Source organism: Miniopterus natalensis, chromosome 12, assembly GCF_054644295.1.
Source record: "Miniopterus natalensis isolate mMinNat1 chromosome 12, mMinNat1.hap1, whole genome shotgun sequence".
Classification (NCBI taxonomy): Eukaryota; Metazoa; Chordata; class Mammalia; order Chiroptera; family Miniopteridae; genus Miniopterus; species Miniopterus natalensis.
This window is the reverse complement of record NC_142092.1, coordinates 64,620,568-64,642,069: the sequence shown is the minus strand read 5'-3', so window position 1 is coordinate 64,642,069 and position 21,502 is coordinate 64,620,568. Positions and strand designations below refer to the sequence as shown.

General features: G+C 45.6%; 2 protein-coding genes across 2 annotated transcripts; one reads left to right on the top strand and one right to left on the bottom strand.

The window, feature by feature from the left end:
• Positions 1–804: 804 nt before the first annotated feature.
• On the bottom strand, positions 805–3,509 carry POLE3 (DNA polymerase epsilon 3, accessory subunit). Its single transcript, XM_016211086.2, has 4 exons — positions 3,387–3,509; positions 3,200–3,285; positions 2,714–2,832; positions 805–2,432 (listed from the first exon to the last, which is right to left on the bottom strand). The coding sequence occupies exons 1-4, from the start codon at positions 3,450–3,452 to the stop codon at positions 2,260–2,262; spliced, it is 444 nt and encodes a 147-aa protein (XP_016066572.1). The 5' UTR covers positions 3,453–3,509; the 3' UTR covers positions 805–2,259.
• Positions 3,510–5,484: 1,975 nt separating this feature from the next.
• C12H9orf43 (chromosome 12 C9orf43 homolog) lies at positions 5,485–18,858 on the top strand. Its single transcript, XM_087822560.1, has 14 exons — positions 5,485–5,682; positions 5,785–5,935; positions 8,415–8,493; positions 10,529–10,629; positions 12,153–12,216; positions 12,896–13,068; positions 13,752–13,902; positions 14,260–14,366; positions 14,422–14,437; positions 14,511–14,648; positions 14,876–14,924; positions 16,940–17,016; positions 17,675–17,741; positions 17,955–18,858. The coding sequence occupies exons 1-14, from the start codon at positions 5,532–5,534 to the stop codon at positions 18,173–18,175; spliced, it is 1,545 nt and encodes a 514-aa protein (XP_087678686.1). The 5' UTR covers positions 5,485–5,531; the 3' UTR covers positions 18,176–18,858.
• The last annotated feature ends 2,644 nt before the right edge of the window (positions 18,859–21,502 follow it).

The window sequence follows — 21,502 nt, the reverse complement described above, 5'->3', positions numbered from 1 at the left end:
ACAGTCTTCCCAGTTCTTAAATTCTGTAGTTTTAAGGCATAATCCCCACTCTCAGGAGACATGACTCTTCTTAGATAAAGTTTGGTAAGAACTAAAGTCATGTGGAAGAGGGTTCTTTTGGAGATTCATTCTTGACTACAGCCTTATGTTGGAGTAGAAGCAGATAAGCATAGATGGTAAGGTGAGCCTTCTTTAAGCAGGCTTTGGATAACAGGTTTAAGTATGGATTTGATTTAATAGGAAACAGTGATGGTAACTGCAGTGTTCCAGGAAGATCCACTTGGCAAACAGTATACAGGGGAAACTAGAGGAAGCTGAGATGAGGCAGGAAATTGAGCTCAAAGGAAGCCACAGGAGTCCAGATGGGACTTGAGGGCTTAGCCAAGTGATGCTCATGGGAATAAATGATATTTCTACTGTGGAGAAGGAAAAAAACCCATGGGATCTAATGACTTTTGAGATGGTTTCTTCGTGAAATGTTACTTATAAATTCATGATTTGAGAAAGTTATGTAGATTAGGTAATACGACACCAGACACACAGCAGGAACTCAGTAAATGTTTGGAGTTAAGCTTCTAGTACGTACAGGGTGTCCAGCAGAGCCATGGGAAGCTCTTGCTGTGGCTGAGGAGCAGCTCCCTTGCCTGTGAACGAGCAGCATCTGCTGGTCATTCAAGGTGGTGCAGAGTCCCATACTTAAAAAGGACTGGCCTAGTCCACAGCCCCAAAACTGTGTAAGGCACGATCAGTAGGTATTCTCCAAAAGCATACTACAAACAGGCAGGATGAAACAGGACTCATCACTTTTAACAAGAAAGTTCTTTATTTGTACAAAGCACTATAATTTTCTCAACATTCTTCACTCATTTATCAACAAATTTTTCACTGTATTAATTTAACAAATTAACAGTGTCAAACTACATTTCACTACCTGTCAACTGCCTTAGAGACAAGCAAAAAAGTGCTTGGAGCACTAAATGGAAAGGGAGAGAAAAAAACAACACAAAAACCCAAGAAAGGTCAACAGAGGTACTTTAGAAGCAGTTAAAGGGGATGATTGGTGGTGGTGGTGGGGAATTAGATTCCTGAGCACCACCAGATTTCCCTTAAGGTTCACAGAGGTTTACAAAATCATTTTTTAAAGACATGAGATTAGAAAGCAAAGAAAAACAACAACAAAAATTAAAGAAAAAGAAAACAACAAAAAATAAAAAAAATAAAAACATGAGGTTATAACTAAGAAATCAGAGGAACCCTCATTTCAGGATATTAAGCAGGTTATCAAAGTTCCTGGAGTGGCAGAGTGAGAAAAGGAGGGAGAAAGTGGGAATGGGGGGAGAAGAGCAGAGGAGAGGCAGGAAGGGAGAAGCACAGGAGAAAGTTATGCCTAGAAGAAATAAAGTTTGGAACTTGTCACAAGTTGGAAGAATGAAAAACCATAGTCACAAGTCTGGGAGATGGACTATAAGAGAAAGCCTAGAATTTTATACCTTCCAGGAGGTGTGCAGATTCTAAAGCTGTGCAGTAGCAGGCAGTGAGGTACATCTAAGACTAAGCCATCTGCTTTGTAAGAGTAAGACATTGGCACACTTGCTTGACTAATTTCACTCATTATTAAGGATTTAAAAGCCTATGTGCCCAGAGTGCAGCCACCCCAACAGCCAATAGGTCAAATATCCTCCAGGCAATATAGACGGGCCCCAAGCCAAGTGCTTGGGTAGAAACCAAAATTAAATTAATGTTACTGTCAAGTGAAGAGAGCACAGATTTCATTGTTCTCACAGCCGTTTAGTAGTTGTGTCCACTTGTAATAAGCTAGGATTGCCAAATACTGTACGAACAGGCTGACCATGACCTAAGCCCCAATTTTTCCTGAGCCTTGACTGCCTCCTGTGATCTGAAACACAGCAGGTGTCATGGAAGTTATTTTTGGTGGGGATGGGAGGGAACTGGGAATCAAAAAGTACCTAATCATATATATAAGTAAACGAGACCAAATTGACTGATCAAATTATCAGTTTGGAATCCCTCTTGCCAGAAAGTCATAACCTTCAGACTGATTAAGCAAAACAGCATTCTGCTTCTCAGATGCTCTGAGCGTGGGAAGCGCTGGTTCTGATATTTCTAGCCAGTTTTCGTTTCCATCTTCTCAGGCTCTTCTGCCTAAGACTGCCCTGCCCAGTAGGAAAATGCTTCACATAAACCCGCACCACATTTCAGAGTGGTACCTTCCCAGGTGCCACAGTCTCCTCACCCTATTCAGTTGTCCACTTCCTCCTCTTCGTTCTGTTCTTCTTCTTCTAGCCTTTCCTCGTCTTCGTCATTGTCCTCGTCCCTACTCTTGTCTTGCTCTTCTGAATCCGTTTTCCTGTCTTTGTCTTTCTTCTTCTGCTCTGAGGCTTCCTTCTTGCCCTTCTGCTCCCTCCTATACGCTGGAAGGAGGAAGGAGGGGTTAGGAGGCAGGGCTGAACCAAGCCCCGTAGCAGCTAATTTCACGGCGTAACTGGAAAAGCTGAGGCGCAGAGGAAAAAGAACCTGTCCAGGATCACAAAACAGACCTCAGGTGGTGCTGACTGATCTGTTTCTCAGTCGCATCCAATACTTGCTTACTGGACTTAAAAGGAACGCAAACTGAGAAGGACTTAGGACCAGGTGAGCAGGTCAAATAGGATGAACATCTTCTACTTGGCTGAGAAAACAAAAGGGTCATTACCTTCCAGAGCTTCCTTTAAGGGGGTAATGAACCGCTGGAACTCCATCTCTTCCATTGCTGAGAGCACATCACTGGCATTCAGAGTCTTGCGTTTCCCTTTCATCGCGAAGTTGTTGGCACTGAAACAGGAAAAGAAGATTAGGGGCCGTCGGAGGCTCTCAGGCCCTCTCTTGCCGCCTATGAAGTGTGTGGACAAAGGAGCACCCAGAGCTGGAATGGGGATGCCCACGTCTTAGATGCATGGATTTTTGGTGATGGTAACAGCCCCCCTTCCCTGTACAAAGGGGTTAAAGCAAAGTTAGTCTGTTGTTTCGTTTGCTTCAGAACTTGCAAAAACCGGCTGAGGGCTGTGAAGCACACTCCGCGGGGTAGGGCGAGTTACTGGGGTTTGTGGGCTCCAAGCCAGGAACTCGGACCCAGGGGGTCTCTCTGCGCCTCCCTCCAGCCGCGGCCCCAGCTCAGCTCCGGCTAGCTCTGCCGCCTCACCAGGATGTGGCGTACAGCACGAAGACGCTGGCGGCGCGGGAGATGGCGCTCCGGGCCTCCTTGGAGATGTTGACACCGTCCGGGAGCTGTGAGAAAGGCGGGGGTGAGCGAAGGTGCCGGCCCAGGTCCTGCTTCCCCCACTGCCCGCTCGTCCGCCCCTGGCCCACCCGTCTGTCTAGCTCCTCACCGCCTCCTTGATGATCCTAGTGATAACGGCATTGGGCAGGTTCAGGTCCTCGGGCCTCTCCGCCATCGCCGCCACCGGGGCCGGCCTCCGCCTCAGGCCTCCGCCTCAGGCAGCTACGGCGTCCGGACTTCCCGCGTCGCCACGGTCTGACCCGACGAGGCTTCCGTCCCGCCCCACGTTGCCCACGGTATCCCATACTGCCTCGCGCGCTACGCCCTCCTCCTCCACGAGCCCCGCCTCCGCCTCCAGTGGCCGGTGCTCCCGAACTTTCCACGCCGCTATGGTTTCGGCCCGCTTGAGGGTCCCTCCGGCTCCACCCACACCCCGTGTCCCTTCTCAAGCTCGTTTATCTGCTTCAAGCCACCACCAGGTCCGGGGGTTTCTCACCAAATGAAATTAGGCTCACTGGGGCTTCCGTTTCTTCCCCATAGTGCTGTGCGCTGCTGCCTAGCGACGGCGCGGCCTGGCGCGTTGCTTGGGGGAAGTAGAAGAGGCCTGGGGCGGGGGCGGGGCTCCTTTGGAGGAGAGGCAGGGCCTGGCGGGAGGGGCCCGTGGACCTCCCCGCCCCGCGAGCAGCAACGTTCTCCCGACGGCCTCGGCCTCCTAGCGGCGGGGCCTCCGCCTCGATTCCCCGGAACCGCGGCCCTCCGGGGCCGGATTCTCCCGCTCTTCTTTTCCAGAACGAGGCGGAGGATCGTTTTTCAATTCTTACCGGAGCTGAAGTCCATCCTTGATAATTACAGCCCTCCCAGCCTGGTAATGGTCGTGTTAAGGGTAACTGTTAGCTGGACTTTTCCAACGCCGGTGACTTTGCCGGCACAGCGCCCGCCCGGGCAGCGTAGAGATGGGCGAGACTGGACGTCGGGGCGCAGTTGGGATGGTCAGGAGAACTCTCCATTTGGATAGAAAAGACCTGGTTTAAAGATGTCAGGAGATGCTCAGCTTCAGTCAGTTGCTGTCCTGCTGGAATCCGCCCCCTCCCCCCCGCCCCCCATTGTCAGATATTTTGATCTCTAAATGGAGACTGAAACCTGGACAGGATGAACTAATTCCCCTTAAAATGATGTCTCAAAGTACAGGCTAAACAAAACCAGTCATAGACCAGGTGCAATCCTAGGCCAGTATTTTGCTACCTTTGATCTAAATCGAAAGTCCTTAAGAACAGGGACTTATTTTGTTATTACCGTTCTCCGTGCTTGTAACAGGTTCCCTCACATATCTGGTAGTCAGTAAACGCGTTGAATAAAACAAATTAGAAATGGACACTATCCTTACAAAGTTATTATGGATCAGATGGTTGTGATTGCATCAAACATTTCTAGAGAGAAAGGTGATGATATTTATTGAACGCCTGTTATAGAACCACACATAAAAGTACATTTTCTCACTTAAATGCTTCTACAATCCTACTTTGGGATTTCCCCTCCGCTACTTTATGGGAGGAAACAAGGCTAAGAGAAGTTAAGTCACTTGCCCGAGACCATACAGACAGTAAATGAAAAGCCAATGGCCTCTGATGCAACTGCAAGTCCGCTGATTTGCTGTTTGAAGAAACCCATTCATATCGGGTGCACGTTTTAGCTGCTCATATGAGAATTGGAGCAGACTGAAAAATGAAGCATGTCTTCTGCCTTCCAAAGTTTTGACCACCTAAAGCACTTCTGTAGTTACGTTCGTTGTAATTTGATAAGGCTTTTTGGATATGGTGGTATCTTCTTCCTAATGATTAATAAAAGGACAAAGGAAAGGATGCTGATATTTATTCTGAACTATATGCCAGACCTTCTAAAATCCATTAATTTTTGTAATGACCTTGTGAAATAGGCTTATCCTCATTTTGCAGATGAGGAAATTGAAGCTCAGATTAACCAATCTTTTAATGGTGAATTAGGGGACCTCCTGAAGTCAGTCTGCTCCCAAACTCTTGTCACTTTATTTCACACTATATATTTTCATACTTGCTTTTTACCTAATTCTTAATTATCCTATGACCACCATTTACCTACAGGGGTTTAGTAGAAATATTTTATGCTTTGAGTCCAGATTAAGATCTGGCTAGTGTATAATATTCCCTAATTATGTGGTTGTTTCTCCAGAGAGCTAGAAAGCTGCAAGGTTGGCTTTTGTCCTAAACCATTTATAACTATGGACTTGCCAGATGAGAGCCTGTGGGACGAAACCACCTGCAACTTGGCTGCTTGTCAGCATCCACAATGCTGGGCAGCTGTCCGCCGGATTGAGAGGGGCCACCCTCGAATCCTGGCCTCACCCTGCAGAACTCCTCTGGATGTTAACAGTGAGTTCACCAGCCCATCTCCTTCCTTACAAGATCTTTGAAATATTTCTGTCTGGCTCCCTTTTGACATGTTACATGTTTTTATCTTGTCTGCTTTCTCAGATAAACTCCCAGAGCTTACCATTATAAACTTCCCAGATTCCTGCTTCAAGGCCAAGAGATGTCCTAATCGTTGTTTACCAGGACTTACCATCACTAAGCCTCGCTCTTTATTGTCTCAGGGTTCAAAGTCTCACTCCAAATTTCAAGGCAGGTAAATTATCATGGAATCTTTCTTTCTTTCTTTTTTTTTTTTAATATATCTTTATTGATTTCAGAGAGAGGAAAGGAGAGGGAGAAAGAGAGATAGAAACATCAGTGATGAGAAAGTCATTGATTGAGCCCGCAACCCAGGCATGTTCCCTGACCAGGAATCGAACCCTGATCGCCTGGATCCTAGGTCAACGCTCAGCCGCTGAGCCACGCCCAGCCAGGCATCATGGATTCTTTCTTTAACAGCCTGCTCTCTCAAAATTTGGGATTGACTTCCTTTATCCTTTTAGAAGACTTTGGGAAACTGGGTTAAAAATGAAACACCAATTTGGATAAAGACGTGGTAAATAGGCACTGGGAAACTAAAAGAGAGCATTCTTATTTGTGTTCTAGGAGTTGGTTAAAATGGGGGGGGGGGGTATTAGTTTGCTAGGGTGCCATACATACGGCATACAGTACCACAGACTGGGTGGCTTAAACAACAAAAATTTATCTTTTCAACATTCTGGAGGCTAGAAATTCAAGATTAAGGGGTTGGCAGAACTGCTTTCTTCTGAGCCCTCTCTCCTTGGCTTGTAGGTAGCCATCTTCTCCCTGTGTCTTAGCTTGGTCTTCCCTCTGAGTGTGTCTGTGTCCTAATCTCTTCTTATAAGCACACCGGTCAGATTGGTTGAGGGCCCACCTATGACCTCATTTGACCTTAATTATCTTTTAAAGACCCTATCTCCAAATACAGTCAAAATCTGAGGTACTGGGGGGTTAGGGCATTGACAAATGAATTTTAGGGGACACAATTCAACTGATATCAGGGAATATCTCATTAACTTCTGTGGGTCATCAGAAAATTGTCTATACATACATGTCTTATCTTTTATTTTTAGGTATGAAACTATAAGCTTCTGAAGGAAGAAGCAATGGCTTTTCCTTTTGAATATCCTACAAAGTTTAGGTACTCAATTAGTGCTTGCTGACGTGTGAAGCTAAGGGAAAGGTATCTGTGGAAAACAGACGTTTAAAATGTGTTGCTTGGAATCAAGGCACTAGTGCTCTTGTAGTGGTTTCTTGTCTCCTTTTCTATTTAAACAGCCCTTGATGATTTTTCTTAGGCTAAAGACAGTATAGGAAAGGCTAGGACTACTTTTAGGTTCTCTAGGACTCAAACCCTGGGAAAATAGCAGCTTCTCCCCATCAGGCCTATGAAGGCAAAGACTATGGCAACATTTGTTTAGTTACTTGTTGAATTCACAGATATATCACAGTGGGGGCTACTTTCCTGGGCACTGGGGATACAATGGTGAACTAGGTAGAGTCTTTACCCTGGAGGGGCTTTCAGCCTAGTTGGGGAGGCAAAGAACCATTCATTGTGAGTGTGGTAAGAAGAGTGCCCCCTAGGTGTGTGGAAGCATTAGAGCAGTTTAGTGAAATGGGGGTTGCAGGTGGGAGGAGGACAGGAAGAGAGTTCTAGACTACAGAAATAGCATATGCAAAATCCAGAAGGCAAGAGGAAACTCTTTAGGTATCAGGAAAAAAGTTCACTGTGTTTGGAACATAGAGCAGGAAGGGGAGAGTGGTCAGAGGTAAGACTGGGGAGCTGGAGTAGAAAGCAGGGGCCTCTATCATGTAGGACTTTATAAATCAGGCTAAGGAATTGGGCCTTTATCTTACATTTTAATATTTATTCATTTATACATTTAACATGTTTTTTAAAAATAAAATAACGTGATATGAAAATGTAAGAGGGTAGTATTTTTTTTTATTGTGGTAGATATACACAACATAAAATTTACCACGTTAATCATTTTTAAGTGTACAATTCAGTAGTATTAAGTACACTCACAGTACTGTGCAACCATCGCCACTATCCATTTCTAGAACTTTTCCATCTCAAACAGGAATTCCATACTCATTAAACAATAGCTCCTCATTTCCTCCTCCCTCCAGCTCCCGATAACCTCTATTATGTTTTCTATGAATTTACCTATTCTAGGCACCTCATATAAGTGAAATCATGCAATATTTTCCTTTTGTATCTGGCTTATTTCATCTGGCATAGTGTTTTCAAGGTTTACCTGTGCTATAGCATGTATCAGAATTTCATTCCTTTAAAAAATATTCCTATGTGTGTATATACCACATTTTGTTTATTTAACATGCTTTTGGACATTTACATCAAAGGTACTTAGTAAACTTTTATTAATGTGATATAACTCTCTGTAGCTGGAGAGAGAGGCATAGGCTATGTATTCAGTTTCATCCAACAAATAGTTGTAAAGTGTTGACAATGTTCAATGTCTGGTTGGGAGCTGTTTTATGAAAAACAAACAAAACTTAAGGAGATGGTGACACCCTACACTCATTCGGTAAGTATTCAGCGCAAGACTTTCTTTAACTAAGTAGAAAGCTTTTCCTCAGAGCACTAATTTGATCCTCCCAAGAAGTCTTTCGTGTCTCTGTCTCATGTTCATAAACTCATTTTTTAGGCCTTGCAACGACTTACCTGACAAAGATTGGATCAGCAGTACTAATAAATCTCCCAAAGCGAGTCACAGATGGAAAAAGGTACGTCTTCTGCATCTTCTCTTTACTAATGGGAATAAAATATTTGCCTTCATTTAGCATGGTTCCTTGGGCTGACTGCAATCTGAGTAATGATGGTGATCATGCTGATAACTATCGAACATTGGGCCCTTACTATATACTAGGCTCTGTGCCAATGGCTTTACATTGCTATACTGTTTCCAGAAATCCCAGACACAAGTGGGTTTGATTTGTGGCAGTGTGGCACAGGTGAGGATTTTGTCTCTATCCTGTATAGAATGTGTTCAGCTACTAAGTAAACACTGTCATCTCATAATACAGGGAAATTGGAATGCTGGAATGGCAGACCGAAATTGGGCCTTAAGATCATCTACTCTGATGACTTTCAAACATTTTTAGCTACAACCTGCAATAAGAAATACATTTTACAACAAAAATATCATGGAACAATCCTTACCCTAACTAAGGGTGATGTACTCTTGGTATTTTCTGTCCTAATTCATTTTTAAACAATGTAGGCTGCAATTCACTCAATTTGATTCGATGATCTATGAATAAGTTTCAATTACAGTTTGAAGAACATTAATGTGGTCTATCTCATATATTTTATAGTTGAGGAAACTGAGGCCCGCATAGGAAGTGATTTGCTAAAGCACATAGCTAGTTAGGGGAAGACCTAATTAAACGAGTTTTGGGCCCTGGCCGGGCGTGGCTCAGCAGTTGAGCATCGACTTAGGATCCAGGCAATTGGGGTTCGATTCCCGGTCAGGGCACATGCCCGGGTTGTGGGCTCGATCCCCAGTTGGGGGTGTGCGGGAGGCAGCCGATCAATGACTCTCTCATCATTGATGTTTCTATCTCTCTCTCTCCCTCTCCTTTCCTCTCTCTGAAATCAATAAAAATATATTAAAAAAACAAGTTTTGGAAGAGAAACCCTTCTACTTATCTACAATAGGAGAGATTTGCTATTCTTTGCAGTCCTATTGATGCCTTTTATTTTTTTCACGAGATACTTCACTTGCAGTGTCATGGAGTAGAGAGCGTAAGAAACTAAGAGAGAGTAGATAGGTTTGAATGGATGAATGAACAAAGCACTTACCTCTTGGACCACTTCAGAACAAAAGGGTTAAATTAAACTAGTTTTAGATTAATTAAAAGGCAGAAAAGGGCTTACAGTACAAAGAAGCCTCCCCTGGTCCCCCAAGCCACCCAGTTCCTTTTCATGAGGACAACCTTACTTTTAACTAACCCCCTTTTTCTACTAGGGATCTGGACTAGATGACTTATAAGGTTTCCTTGAGCACCAGTGTTCTAGTATCTGAAGCAGCTGAATGTGAAAAGAGTGAAGACTTACCTTTTATATAATGCCTATAATTGTAGACAGGCTGTAAAAGTAGAAAACTTGCTTCTGTCCCTATCAGTTCCCTCACTGCTCCCACACTGTATTGTTGTATCTCCAGGGGATCTAAGTCTTTGGAGTGGAGTAGCCAGAATGAGTAGTGTCCCCTTAGGTGAGCACCAAGGTACCCTTGTATGGGATGGGGTTGGGAGTTGCTAAATGCCACCCTGATGTCACAGGGAAGCAGGGGAGACTATTTACTTATAAATGCTCACTCTTCCAGTACTTATAAATGCTCACTGATACCTGGTTTCTTGGGGGAATATTAGGAAGATGTTTTAGGGATGGGAGAGGCCTTGTTTTTTTAAAAAATATGTTTTTATTGATTTCAGAGAGAGGAAGGGAGAGGAAGAGAGAAAGATAGAAACATCAATGGTGAGAGAGTCATTGATCGGCTGCCTCCTGCACGCCCCCTACTGGGGAGCCAGCCCGCAACCCAGGCATGTGCCCTGACTGGGAATCGAATCTTGATCTCCTGGATCCCAGGTCGATGCTCAGCCGCTGAGCCAAGCTGGCCAGGCGAGAATGTCTTTTTATTATCCTGTGAGCCACTGTACCCTTTTGGTTAGCATGATAATTTAGTCCTTGGTCTGGTACTGAGTACCGTCAGGAGCTAGTACCTTTCAGCAATACATAGGCTTTATATTTTTCCCTTAGCTTCCTGTGCTAAATTTGAATGAGACCCAACTTCCTTGCCCTCAAGATGTTGGAAATATGGTTGTAATCTGGATCCCAAAAGAATCAGAGGAGTATGTGGGGTGAGTATCATGTCTAGAACTTAGGGGGTCTTCAGATCTTACGTTCTATAAAGCCCCCCTGTTCTCTGCAGGCCTCCTTTTTATCTCCTTTTGAGCCACCTCACCATGAGTAGCAGGAGGCCCAGCAGAGAAGGTCATAGTCTCTTGCATCTGCCTCTTCCTACACTGGAATTCTATTTTAATGCACTTTGACATTTGTGTCCTGGAACTTCTCTACATCAAATTCTACGCAGCAGTAAATAGCATACAAGATAGGGCCCAGGGTATTTGTGAGGTTTGATTAAGAAACAAATGCTTACCTTGGCCAGTGTTGCTCAGTTGGTTGTCCCATACACCAAAAGGTGACGGTTTCAGTCCCTGGTTGGGCCATGTAGGGGAGGCAACCCAATCAATGTTTCTCTCTCACACAGATGTTTCTTTCTCTTTCTCTCTCTCTCTCCCCCCCTCCCCCCCTTCCTCTCTCAAATCAATGAAAAGCATATCCTCGGGTAAGGATTAAAGAAGAAAAAGAAACAAATGCTTTCTGAATATTAGTTTTTCTTACTAGCCATCAGCAGCTAGTGAAAAAGTTTTCAGTGAAGCATGTGAATCTTTGGTCTCAACCCCAAGGCCTAGTGTAGGGACACAAAAGGAGTAGCATATAGAACTTGTGTACAAAGCAGAATGTGGCAAAGATCACTTGGCAAAGGCCCGAAGGCTAGCTAATATTGACAACCTCTGGAAGAAAGTGGTTTTCTTTCGTGACTACTGAGGCTTTTAGATTAATGTTAAGTGACTGTTTATAGAGATGTTGAAACTTAAGAATTTCTTTTTATTTCATTTTCTCTTTTAAAAAATGATCCTGTAAATGCTTCTTTATATGTGCATTCTTCGTGTGTGTGTGTGTATGGTGTAAACAAATAAAAAAACCTAAGGTCTCATTTCCTTTCATACAAAAGCAGCCCAGATGTAGGTGGGACAGGGTTAGTATACCAGGTCCATGAGGTAATCAGAAGCCAGAGTTCCTTCTAGCTTTCTAGGTGATCGTCCCCAGCCCTGCTTCATGGGAGATTTGAAGGTCTAAGTGACTGCTGGGGCCCCAGCCATCATATCCATGTTCCAGGTGAGAAGGAGCAGGAAGGTGACAGAGCAGAAATACTTGAGCACCTCCTCATGTTAAGCAGTGAGAATTCAGTGGAGAACCAGATAGACTTCGCCACTGTCCTGCAGGCTCAGGGTGGTGGGGATTCGGACATTACAAACATCACCACAGCTACGTATGTAATTGCTAACTTTAATGCTGGGATTAATGCTGTGAAAGTAAATAAGCGGATTGTATGAGAGAATGGTGGGAAACCTAAGTTAGATGTGAGGTAGAGGTCTTTTTTTTAGCGGTTTCTGATCAGCAGGTATGGCTGGGCCTCTGACCGGCCCCCCTTGAGTACTGGCTAGAGGACAGAAACCTTCATAGTCATCATTCACAAATGTCCTTGGTGCTCTTGTTTGAGATGCCCCAAAGTAAGTTTTGGTTATTTTACTCCAAGTCCGGCTGAGCAGTATACGGCTCGCAGCCAGGGCCGGAGGAAGAGAAGGAAGACACCTGCAGGGGTAAGTTCGCTGTTTTGGCCCAAGCCTTGTAATAGTGCCCCGTAGAGTTTATTCTAGTTTTCCTTTCGGATAGCTCCCTCCTTCCCCTGTTCCTTTAAATAAATAGCATTTGCAAGAGAAAACTCCTCTTAAGAAATAATTACCAAGTCATTTTGTGCTCAGAGACTCGTCTTCCCTTCCTGCTCCCTGCAGGAAGGTGAAGAGCACCTTGAAGAGCTGTTAGGAGGACTGCTGGGTACTCAGGGGACTGGGAGTTAAAATGGACCGGGGCTTCCACTTCTAATTCTATTGCTTGTCGGGTAAATGCAGCCTTGAAGAGTCACAGAGCTGGGAGGTTGCTACATTCATGAGAACAGTGTCTCGGTCCATTTTGTTCATTGCTGAATCCCAGCCCTAGCCCTGTGCCTGCACACAGTTTGCCGATAAATAGTTGTTCATTTTGTTCAGTGAATAAATGAATAACCTTTTGGGGGAAAAACCAAGCAAAACAATCCCCGTATGATCTGAATTCACTAGTAGGGTTGGGGAGCCAGAGAGAGAAGAGTGCGGCGGCCCTCATAGTGCTGACTGGGGGCGCTGCTGGACTGGGTCTGCTAAGGAGTTTCATGTGCCGGGTTGTGCTGGGAAGCTGGAGCGTGGGTGGGAAGAAGTGGGAGCTCTTTCCGTGTTTCCCTTCCAGAAGGACAAGTCATCTCTGGTTTTCCCTGGAAAGCAGGACATAGAAACACAGTTGAGAACTTCAGGGATAAATGTGCCTCCCTCCTCCCCGGTACACTGGTTTGAGCCACTAAGTCCAGAGCTCCTACCTACCTGGAACCAACCTGACTCGCTACCTCCGGACCTACTGAATGAGTAAGTGTCCTGGAAGCCTGTGGAGAGCCAGAGCACCTGCTTTTCTCTGAAGCTGGGAAGGGTCTTAGCAGCGCCCTTCCTGAGTAGGGAGGGGAGAGAACATCACCCGACTTGTTCACTGCGCTCTTAGACGTACCAGTGCTCAGTGGTGACGTGCTCACCACCGTTTATCGAGTACTTGCCACCCGCCAGGCCCTGTGCCCAGTAAGCACATTACATATGTTCTCTCGTTTAGGTCGCCACTAGGAGGTAGACTCAGTCACTCCTCTTTTTATAATGAGTTATGGGTAAGTGGGAGGCAGATGGATGTGTGGTTTGGAGTGAGACAGCCTTTGCATGTTGTATCTAAACTTACTGGCTTTGTGAATTTTGGTAATTTATTTAGCCTTTTTAAGTTTCATTTTCCTCATTTGCAAAATGGGGACAATAATATCTGTCCTGGGGTGTTGTAAGGATTCACTAGTATAAAGCATGCGAGCCTGACAAATAGTAAAGCCGTACGCCATGCAGCTATAATCATAGCTGCATCTGGAAGCCGTTAATGAATGAGTGTCTGCTGGTATAGGCCTTTTAAGCCCCAAGTGGACATTTCTTCACATTTGGAGCCCTTTTTATGTTTCTGCTCAGCTGCACTCTCCAAGAAGAGCTGTTGCTGATTGGCTGGCTGGCTCTGTCCCCTTCAGGCTTTTGTCAGATGAAGGGAAAACCACACCTTGTCTGGAGATGAAGACACAATTGGCCATGATGAAAAAGAAACCTCCTCTAGAAAAGAGCCGGCCTGACAGTGCCATTTCTGCTCAGATGTTTCTGTCTGTTCACCGCCTCACCCTGCAAGTAAGACTCAGGGAGCCTCAGAGCAAGACGTCTGAGTGCAAATCCAAACTCGTCTCCTCAAGGCTAGAACTGTTGACTTTCTATTTCTTCTTTCTCTCCTATCTTTCCACTCTGGACCCAAGCCCCACAGAAGGACTGTGCTGTATGTAACGAAAGCAAGTGTATGGGGAAGGCTCTGCAGAGCAATGTTTTCTATTTCTTCTGCATTTGTTTCCTACACCTTTCTCATCTCCAGGGCCCCTGGTACTATGCTGCACACACTGGGTTCTCAGAAGGTGTGTTGACCAGATGGATGAATGAATTTGGGGGATACCTTTGGGGAAAGTAAAAGATCTACATTTTTCTTTTTTTCTCCAGAGACCAACGTTGAGATATCCTGCACATTGGAGGAAATTATATTATAGCCTGAAGACAGAAGGTAAGTTCTCTGCTGCCGCCAGATCTCTAGGTACCATTCCCCCTTAGCCCACAATTCTCATACTTGATCTTGGTCCAAATTTAGTTACATTGTGGCCACAGTCATACGGGGTCACATGTAGAACTCAGGAAACTGCAGTTTCAAGAAGCAGCCACCACCACCACCCCTGCCCTGGCTTGGTCCTGACTAGAGAGAGAGTGTCACCGTGGTGGAGCAGGGCACGGCAGGCAGCCCAGAGGAGGGGAGGATCCAGCTGGCTCTCTGGTTACCAGGCCGTGGGAGGCAGCGCCAGCAGCAGAGGAAGCTGAAGATGCCTGCTAGGAAACAGGTAGAGCGGCAGTGAGGGGACGCCTAGGACATGCTGGGACCACGACAAGTGGGCGCAGCCTGCAGTGGGAAGGGATGTATGAGGGGTGGGATTCTCCCTGTCCTCCGTCTATTATGCATACAAAGCTCCTATTTGGTTGCAGATATTAACTTCCTTCTTTTAGACTTTTTGAAAAATTTTCTTCACTGCCGAAGTCCTAATTCAGTTCTTCCTCATGTGGGTTTCAGGAGACTAAAAAGAAACCCAGGAGTGACCCAGGGAACCAGAGCACTTCAGGTAAACATTTTGGTGCCGTGGTTTGTGACCCATGCTATGGTAAGGAGAATATGGGCTGCGGGCAGGAGAAGCTGAAAGTGTTTGTCATTTGGGGACCTGCCTTGTCGGGCCCTCAGAATTCTCCCTGGGACCCTTTGGCTTGGCCGTCGCCCTTCCTTCAGATATTTACATACAAGCGCGCTGGGCCGGGTGTCTGCTCCATGTGGGATCTGAGAGGGACCACAAGGAGGCAGGGCCATTGCCCTGTAGGTCCTACTTCAGAAACAGCAGAGTGGTTTGCGGGGGATGAGCAAACCCACGTTACTGAGGCCCACTGGCCACCGAGGCAGAGGTCGGGGCCCTCCCTGAAGCCCCAAGAGAGCTCTGCCACAGCTTAGTCTCTGCAGCCTCAGGTTGAGATGAACACATTACCTAGGCCCATCTAGGAGCAGGTAGCAAATTCTAGACAGGTGATGTTTTTCCTCCGGTGTTCATGCTGGAGATAGGAATGCTATCTCGACTATTTTGGAGTTCTTACCATGTCTGAGCTGAAGGAAACACCCCTGTCCCTCTGACTGACATTTCTCAGCTTGAGTGCAGAAGGGGAGGGAAGGACAGAGAAAGAATCCCCCTAAAGCTCTGCCCTACTTAGACTGGACACTGCTGACCGTTTAGTCATCAGAATTCACTCTCCAACTCTGGGGTGCTGGGAGGGCTCCAATGAGGTGTCTACTGGCAAGGAAGCTGCTTGCTCTCTTGGTTCATTTCCTGTCCCACTGAGCTCTCTGATACCAATGGTGTCCTCTGGATTGAAGATCTAAGAAGGCTCCTCACCTTTACATGGGAGGTAGACAGACCGGAGTTATGGCTCAGGGCAGGAGGTGACTTGTCCAAGGTTAGCCCCCGTCCAGGGTGATCCACGCTCCCTCGAATTCCACTCTGGGGCCTTTAGTTCCTCTTCCTGATGCCTTTAATAGGAGCAGTTTTGCTTGGCTGACGGGTGCCCCTTTGAATCATGTGCTTAGAGCAGTGGCCTGTCCTCACTGAGTTGAGAAAGGCCTTATGGAAGAGACGATGTTTGCATTGGATCTTGGGCACGTGTGAGAGTATTCCTGACATGGAAGAGAATTCCTGGAAGTGGGAACAGCCCACACAAAGTTATCTTGGAGCAGCATGCTGCTCGGGACGCTGAGCTGCGCACTGCGGCTATGGGTTGCATATTTAAGGGAGAGGGGTGGGCAGGGGCTTGTAGCTTGCTGAGACTTTAGCCTTTATCATCCAGGTCAGTGGTGCTACACCTTGACTGCCCACTGAGCTTTTAAAGCCTTAATTCCTGGGCTGCACCCGAGACCTATTACATCAGGGTTTCTGGTGTTGGCACCCAGGCCTCAGTGTTTTTGAGAACTCTCCAGTGTTTTAGTGTGCAGCCATTGTGGGAACCAGTGCTGGTAGGGAGCCAGTAGAAGTGCCGAGCAAAGGAGTTCCTTCACTGGCTTTGCCTTTTAGTGTAATACCTCTGGTGGTAGCTTGGAAGATGTTCGTTTAGAGAAATGGAGACTGAGAGTGGAAAGAATCAGTGCATTTCAGGACTAGCCGGGGATAAAACTGATGCAAAAGAATTATTCTGGAACTAGAGCTTTTTGGGCGAAGGGGTTTCGTTTTCAGAAACCAATATGGTTATGTTAGGTATGGTGCAAGAAGGTCAGAGGAATATTCATAAACTGAAAAGGTAGAGTTAGGGTTTCTTTTGCTGCTATGCTGTGCAGGTAGCTGTCCCTTAGGTTTCTTGAGCAAATCCTGGGTCTTTCAGCACACACTTTACCTTAATCTCTAGCTCTGTAATAGATTTGGGCGCAGTCACCAGTGACCAGAATCACAAATAGAACTCAGAAGGCCTAACTCCCTTTTAGCTGCCTCTAAGGTCCTGTTTTGTCCTGGATAGAGAGTCACTTGTAGACTAGGGGGTCAACTAGGGGCCCAACAATAGGATATGAATACAAATAAGAAGAGAACTGAGGTAACTTTGTGGTCACTAGGTCACAGAACTCAACCAGGTCAGGAAAGTGACAAAAAGCAGCAACAGATGAAGAACAATGGCCCCACCTTGAAACAGGTAAGAGTGTCCAAGGGCCGTTCTGCTAGGGCCCTGTTTCAGTTATCTGTTACTGTCTAACAAACCACCCAAAGCTGAAACCATAGTGGTCTGTTATTTCTCATGATTCTGTGGGTGGACTGGATAGTGTGCCCAGTCTTGCTTGATGTCACTCATGGAGCCACATTCAGCTGGAGGCTGGGCTGGGACTGTTGGCCAAATTGCTTTGGTTCTGCTAATGAGTTCTCTACATGTGGCCACTTTGGGCTTCTTGACAGCATAGTAATATCATGCAAGCACTTGTTAAGGGATGGCCAGGAACTGAAACAGCGTTACTTCTGCCCTATTTTATTGGTCAAAAAATCGCAAGTGTAGCGATTCAAGAGGAGGGGAAATCTACTTCCTCTCTTGATAGAAGGGACAGTATGTGCATACAGGAATGGGAGGGATTGTTGACAGCCACCTTGGAGGTGGGAATGGGGAAAGTGGGTTCTGGCTTCATCTGGTCAGCCCGGAGGGCAAAGAAAGTATGATATTGCACAAGCTTCCCTCTTCAGTCTCAGGGGGTGGGAGTTGGTCTTGTCATAGATGTTAATTTCCCCAAGAAAAACATCATTTAGAAAAATCCTTTGTTTCCTAAAGTTTCAAGTTTCCTTACACTTACTCCAATGAATTTCAGGATTCCACAGAGAGACCGCAGATGGACTATGCTGAGAACTACCTGGACTCCTCCCCCAGTGAGCAGAGTAAGTTACTAGGGTGGAGGAACCTTAGGAAGTGACTGAGGACAGGGAGAACTGAGCCTGTGTTGACCAGGATGGTTCACCTCCCTGGATGACACAGTCCTCGTTCCTCAGAAGGGTCCTGAAGATACCCCAGCCCTTCCTTTTCTGTCCTCCATTTGTCACAGTTAATTGGAGAAGGCTACAGGTACAATTAATGGCTGTGTCTTCTTTTAGATCCTAAATTATCCAAGACAGAACCCACTAACAAAAACATTAGTACTCAGATGGAGGTTGTGCCGCAAGCCCAAGAGAGGACCCCAAACGACCTTTCAGCGAGTACGTCTAGCACAAGCTGGAACCCTGAGCTCAAACTGCTGAGGATTCTGCAGTCCACTGATTATGAGGATGAGAGCCACCTCTCTGGGCCGCAGAGAGAAGAGCCTCTGGAGGCCTAGCAGAAGGCGTCACGGGGCAGCCTATTCCATAGCAGGATGCTTGGAAACCTGAGGACAGTGACCTTGGGCATAGGGCTGGGAGGAGAGGGGACTTCTCCTCCATGGAGTCTTTAGCAGAACCTGAGCTTAGGGATTCTGTTTTCTTTATTCACCTTTACTTGCCTCTAAAATAAGAGGGAAAACGAGCCCTACCTCTTTTAAACTTGGATTGTTTCTCTTCCATTAGGGCCAGAATAATTTGGTGATTAAACGTAGCTGCTGCTTAATCAAAAGACTCATTCTCTGTTTCTGGGAGGGGGGAGAGATATTTCTGGCATCTGTTTTCTGGGTCACTTTTATCTCCTCTCTGAAGCTCTGAAAGGTTTCCAGTTGTAGTAAGATGAATTTGACCTGAGGGAACCCCTGCTGTGCTCCTAGCTTTTCCCCTTTCTCTGGAAATGGTTTCTTTAGAGGATGGCTTCCACATAATTATCCAATAATATTTGTTGTGTTTTGTGTAATATTCTTGTGTTTTTAAGGTACTGAACCTGCAGGAACATTTCCCTGATCATAAAGACTCAGAATTTTAGAGTCTCAGGATTGCTTGAATTTGAGTTTTGGAAAGATTTTTTTCTTAGTTTTGTCCTTCAACTTTTTTCTTTCTTTTTTTAAAAACATGTTTTTAAAATTAATTTTAGAGAGAGAAGAAGGGAGAGGGAGAGAGAAATAGAAACATCAATGAGAGAGAAACATAGATTGGCTGCCTCCTGCAAACCCCCTACCAGGAATTGAGCAGGAAACCTGTCATGTGCCCTGACCAGGAATCAAACTGGCAACCTCTATGTGCAAAGGACGGTGCTCAACCGACTGACCCAGAGTGGCCAGGGCTCCTTCAACTTTTTAATATAAAAAATTTCAAAATTACATGAAAGTAAAGAGAATAATATAATGAAATTCTCATGTACCCAATAAGAGCTCGGCCCTATGTCCCATGAGCCTGGGCAAGGGCAGTCAGGGCCCCAGTATTCTCAGTGGCTCTGCACTCAAGGTCAAGCCTCCTTCCCACAAGTGGGGGCTGGGTGGAAGAAGAGAGTCCCTTTCGGTTGTACTTGCAGAAACTGAGCCTCAGCAGCAGGTAACTGGTGGCAGGATGAGAAATGAGGACATCCTGTCCCTTCCCAGAAGACAGCCCTCTGACTTGGCATTGAGGGGTGAGGGAGCACTGTGTTCTTGGGCTGCAACAGCCTGGAGTAGAGTTTCGGTCTCTCTGAACTTGGGAAAGGGAGAGCACATATCATAGATTCTTGACGTTCTTATGGAGCTTTTGTAGAGCTTTTTGAACAAATATTTCTTCATTTGCTGGATGTTCTTAGGGTCATTTCTAGAGACTTAAAAAATTAAAAACACTGGAGAGCAGTCCATGAAGCTCCTTATACTGTTATGCCAGAATTGGAACTCTGGGCTGGGCCTACGAGCTTTTTATAAAAAGAAACTTATCCCTCATCAGTTATTTGGTCACCCTAAGTACAGTTCATGCAAGAAAGGCAGATTAAATGTTCAACTCCTTTTTAACATTGTCTCAAAACAGACCGAATTAGAAAGTTCAAACTGCTGCCTACCCATTCCTTCTCGTTTCCAAGCCAAATCAAATTATATGACGTCATTTGTGTTACTAGATTGAACTATATTTAGCTGGATCTTCATGGTGAGAGGAATCCAGGAGGCATTATGTGGGCTGTTTTCCTGAAAATAATATTTGTCAAATGTACATTATTACATTGCAGAACGATTTTTGTGGGAATTTAAAAATTTACAACTTTTTCCACTTTTCCGTAGCCTACTCTTAGACCTGACCACCCGAGCAAACCCCATTTCTCAGAAATTGGCACAGTCTTTTCAGTCCTGTTGATGAGGACAAAGTTACCTTTTGAATCATGACATGTTTTGAGTGAGAAGATATTTGCCGTCTGACCACTGGCCTTTGCTTCTGTTTTCAAAGGGAGATAAGACATTAGTAGGCTGAAACTTGTTCCACCTCTCTTATACCAATCCCTCAAATTTGGATAATCACAAACAGACTTTAGGGAAATATAATCTACATGCCACATTACAGTTTTCAAGGTGCGTTACATCCACTATTTTGGATGGTTCTCTGGCCAAGCCTATAGATAAATAGGGGTTGTCCTCATTTTATAGATTAGGAAACCGAGGCTCAGAATGCAGGGCTGGTGATGACCCACTGGGGCCTTTGAGTGAATTAGAAAAAGGCCCCCTTTTCTACCAACTACTGAAAAATTATCTGGGAGTGTATAAATGTACAGTGATTACACCCCTAGAGTTGGTCCACAGCCTTCACAGCAGTACCTAGTGGCCTTGCTGGCGAGGTTAAGTCATTTGCCACAAGTCAAAGGCCAGCTGTCAAAGGGTGGGGCTTAGAAACTGGGCCCCTGATCTTCTCATGCACTGTGCTCCAGTGCCTCTCTGATTCCCTCTCTTTAATGCAGCTGACAGTCTTAGCTGGAAAGAGAGGATGAGGCCACATGGAAAATAATGGAGGGGAGCCCTCATTAACTCTTTCCTTCAGCCTCCCAATATTCTGAGGGAGGAGGAGCCAGGTAACTGTTCAGGTGCCATTGCTCCATCCTCTGGGCCAAAGCAGTCAGGAGAATTAAGGCCTAAGAGCTAGGGGGCCCCAGCCAGGGTCACGTGGAGGCCCCTTTGTGCACTTGAGCAGACAAGAGGACTTGAGACAGCCTGTTGGCATATTGTCCCAGGAGCCTTATATTCCTGAGAAACTAGTCTGGTGGCTTTTCTTTTCTGCTTGCTTTGTGATCTTTACTAGGAATAGGCCCCTTTGTTTGGGGCACCATGGTTTTCTGAGCATATTTCCCAATGACATCTGGCCCAGCTTGACCTATGTGTAGAAGCAGAGTCAGTGAAAGTGCCTTCGGATATTCTGTGTTCACACCTCCTCCTTGCCAGCCATCTCTTGTCTTAGTATTGGTCCTGGCATCTGGGGTAACACGTGTTCTTCATTGGTTTTGGGTTACAGAACGCCTTAGGCGGCAGAGAGTCAGGGTTTCATCCATGGCAGCAGTAACCTTGAAAAAAAATTGAGCTTATCCAAATGCACCTAAAGGAATTTTTTGCTAAATTAAGGACAGAAATACCTCTGGCCTTTATAGAATTGATTAGAGGCCCTTCAGAGCCCAGAGGAATCTGGGAATTTATAAATTTTCTCTTTCAGTTGCCAGAAGGCACCAGGGTATGAGATTAATTTGCCTGTCTATTTATACATTTATTTAACAAATATAGGGTACCTCTTATATGTTAGAGAATCAACCCCTA

Coding starts and splice junctions, on each gene's coding strand:
- POLE3 (XM_016211086.2), bottom strand. CDS start 3,452: ATGGCGGAGAGGCCCGAGGACCTGAACCTGCCCAATGCCGTTATCACT. Junction 2,833..3,199: donor GTGCTGTACGCCACATCCTG/GTGAGGCGGCAG, acceptor TTCCTGTTTCAG/TGCCAACAACTTCGCGATGA. Junction 2,433..2,713: donor CTTAAAGGAAGCTCTGGAAG/GTAATGACCCTT, acceptor TCCTCCTTCCAG/CGTATAGGAGGGAGCAGAAG.
- C12H9orf43 (XM_087822560.1), top strand. CDS start 5,532: ATGGACTTGCCAGATGAGAGCCTGTGGGACGAAACCACCTGCAACTTG. Junction 10,630..12,152: donor GAATCAGAGGAGTATGTGGG/GTGAGTATCATG, acceptor TTTTACTCCAAG/TCCGGCTGAGCAGTATACGG. Junction 17,742..17,954: donor CTCCTCCCCCAGTGAGCAGA/GTAAGTTACTAG, acceptor GTCTTCTTTTAG/ATCCTAAATTATCCAAGACA.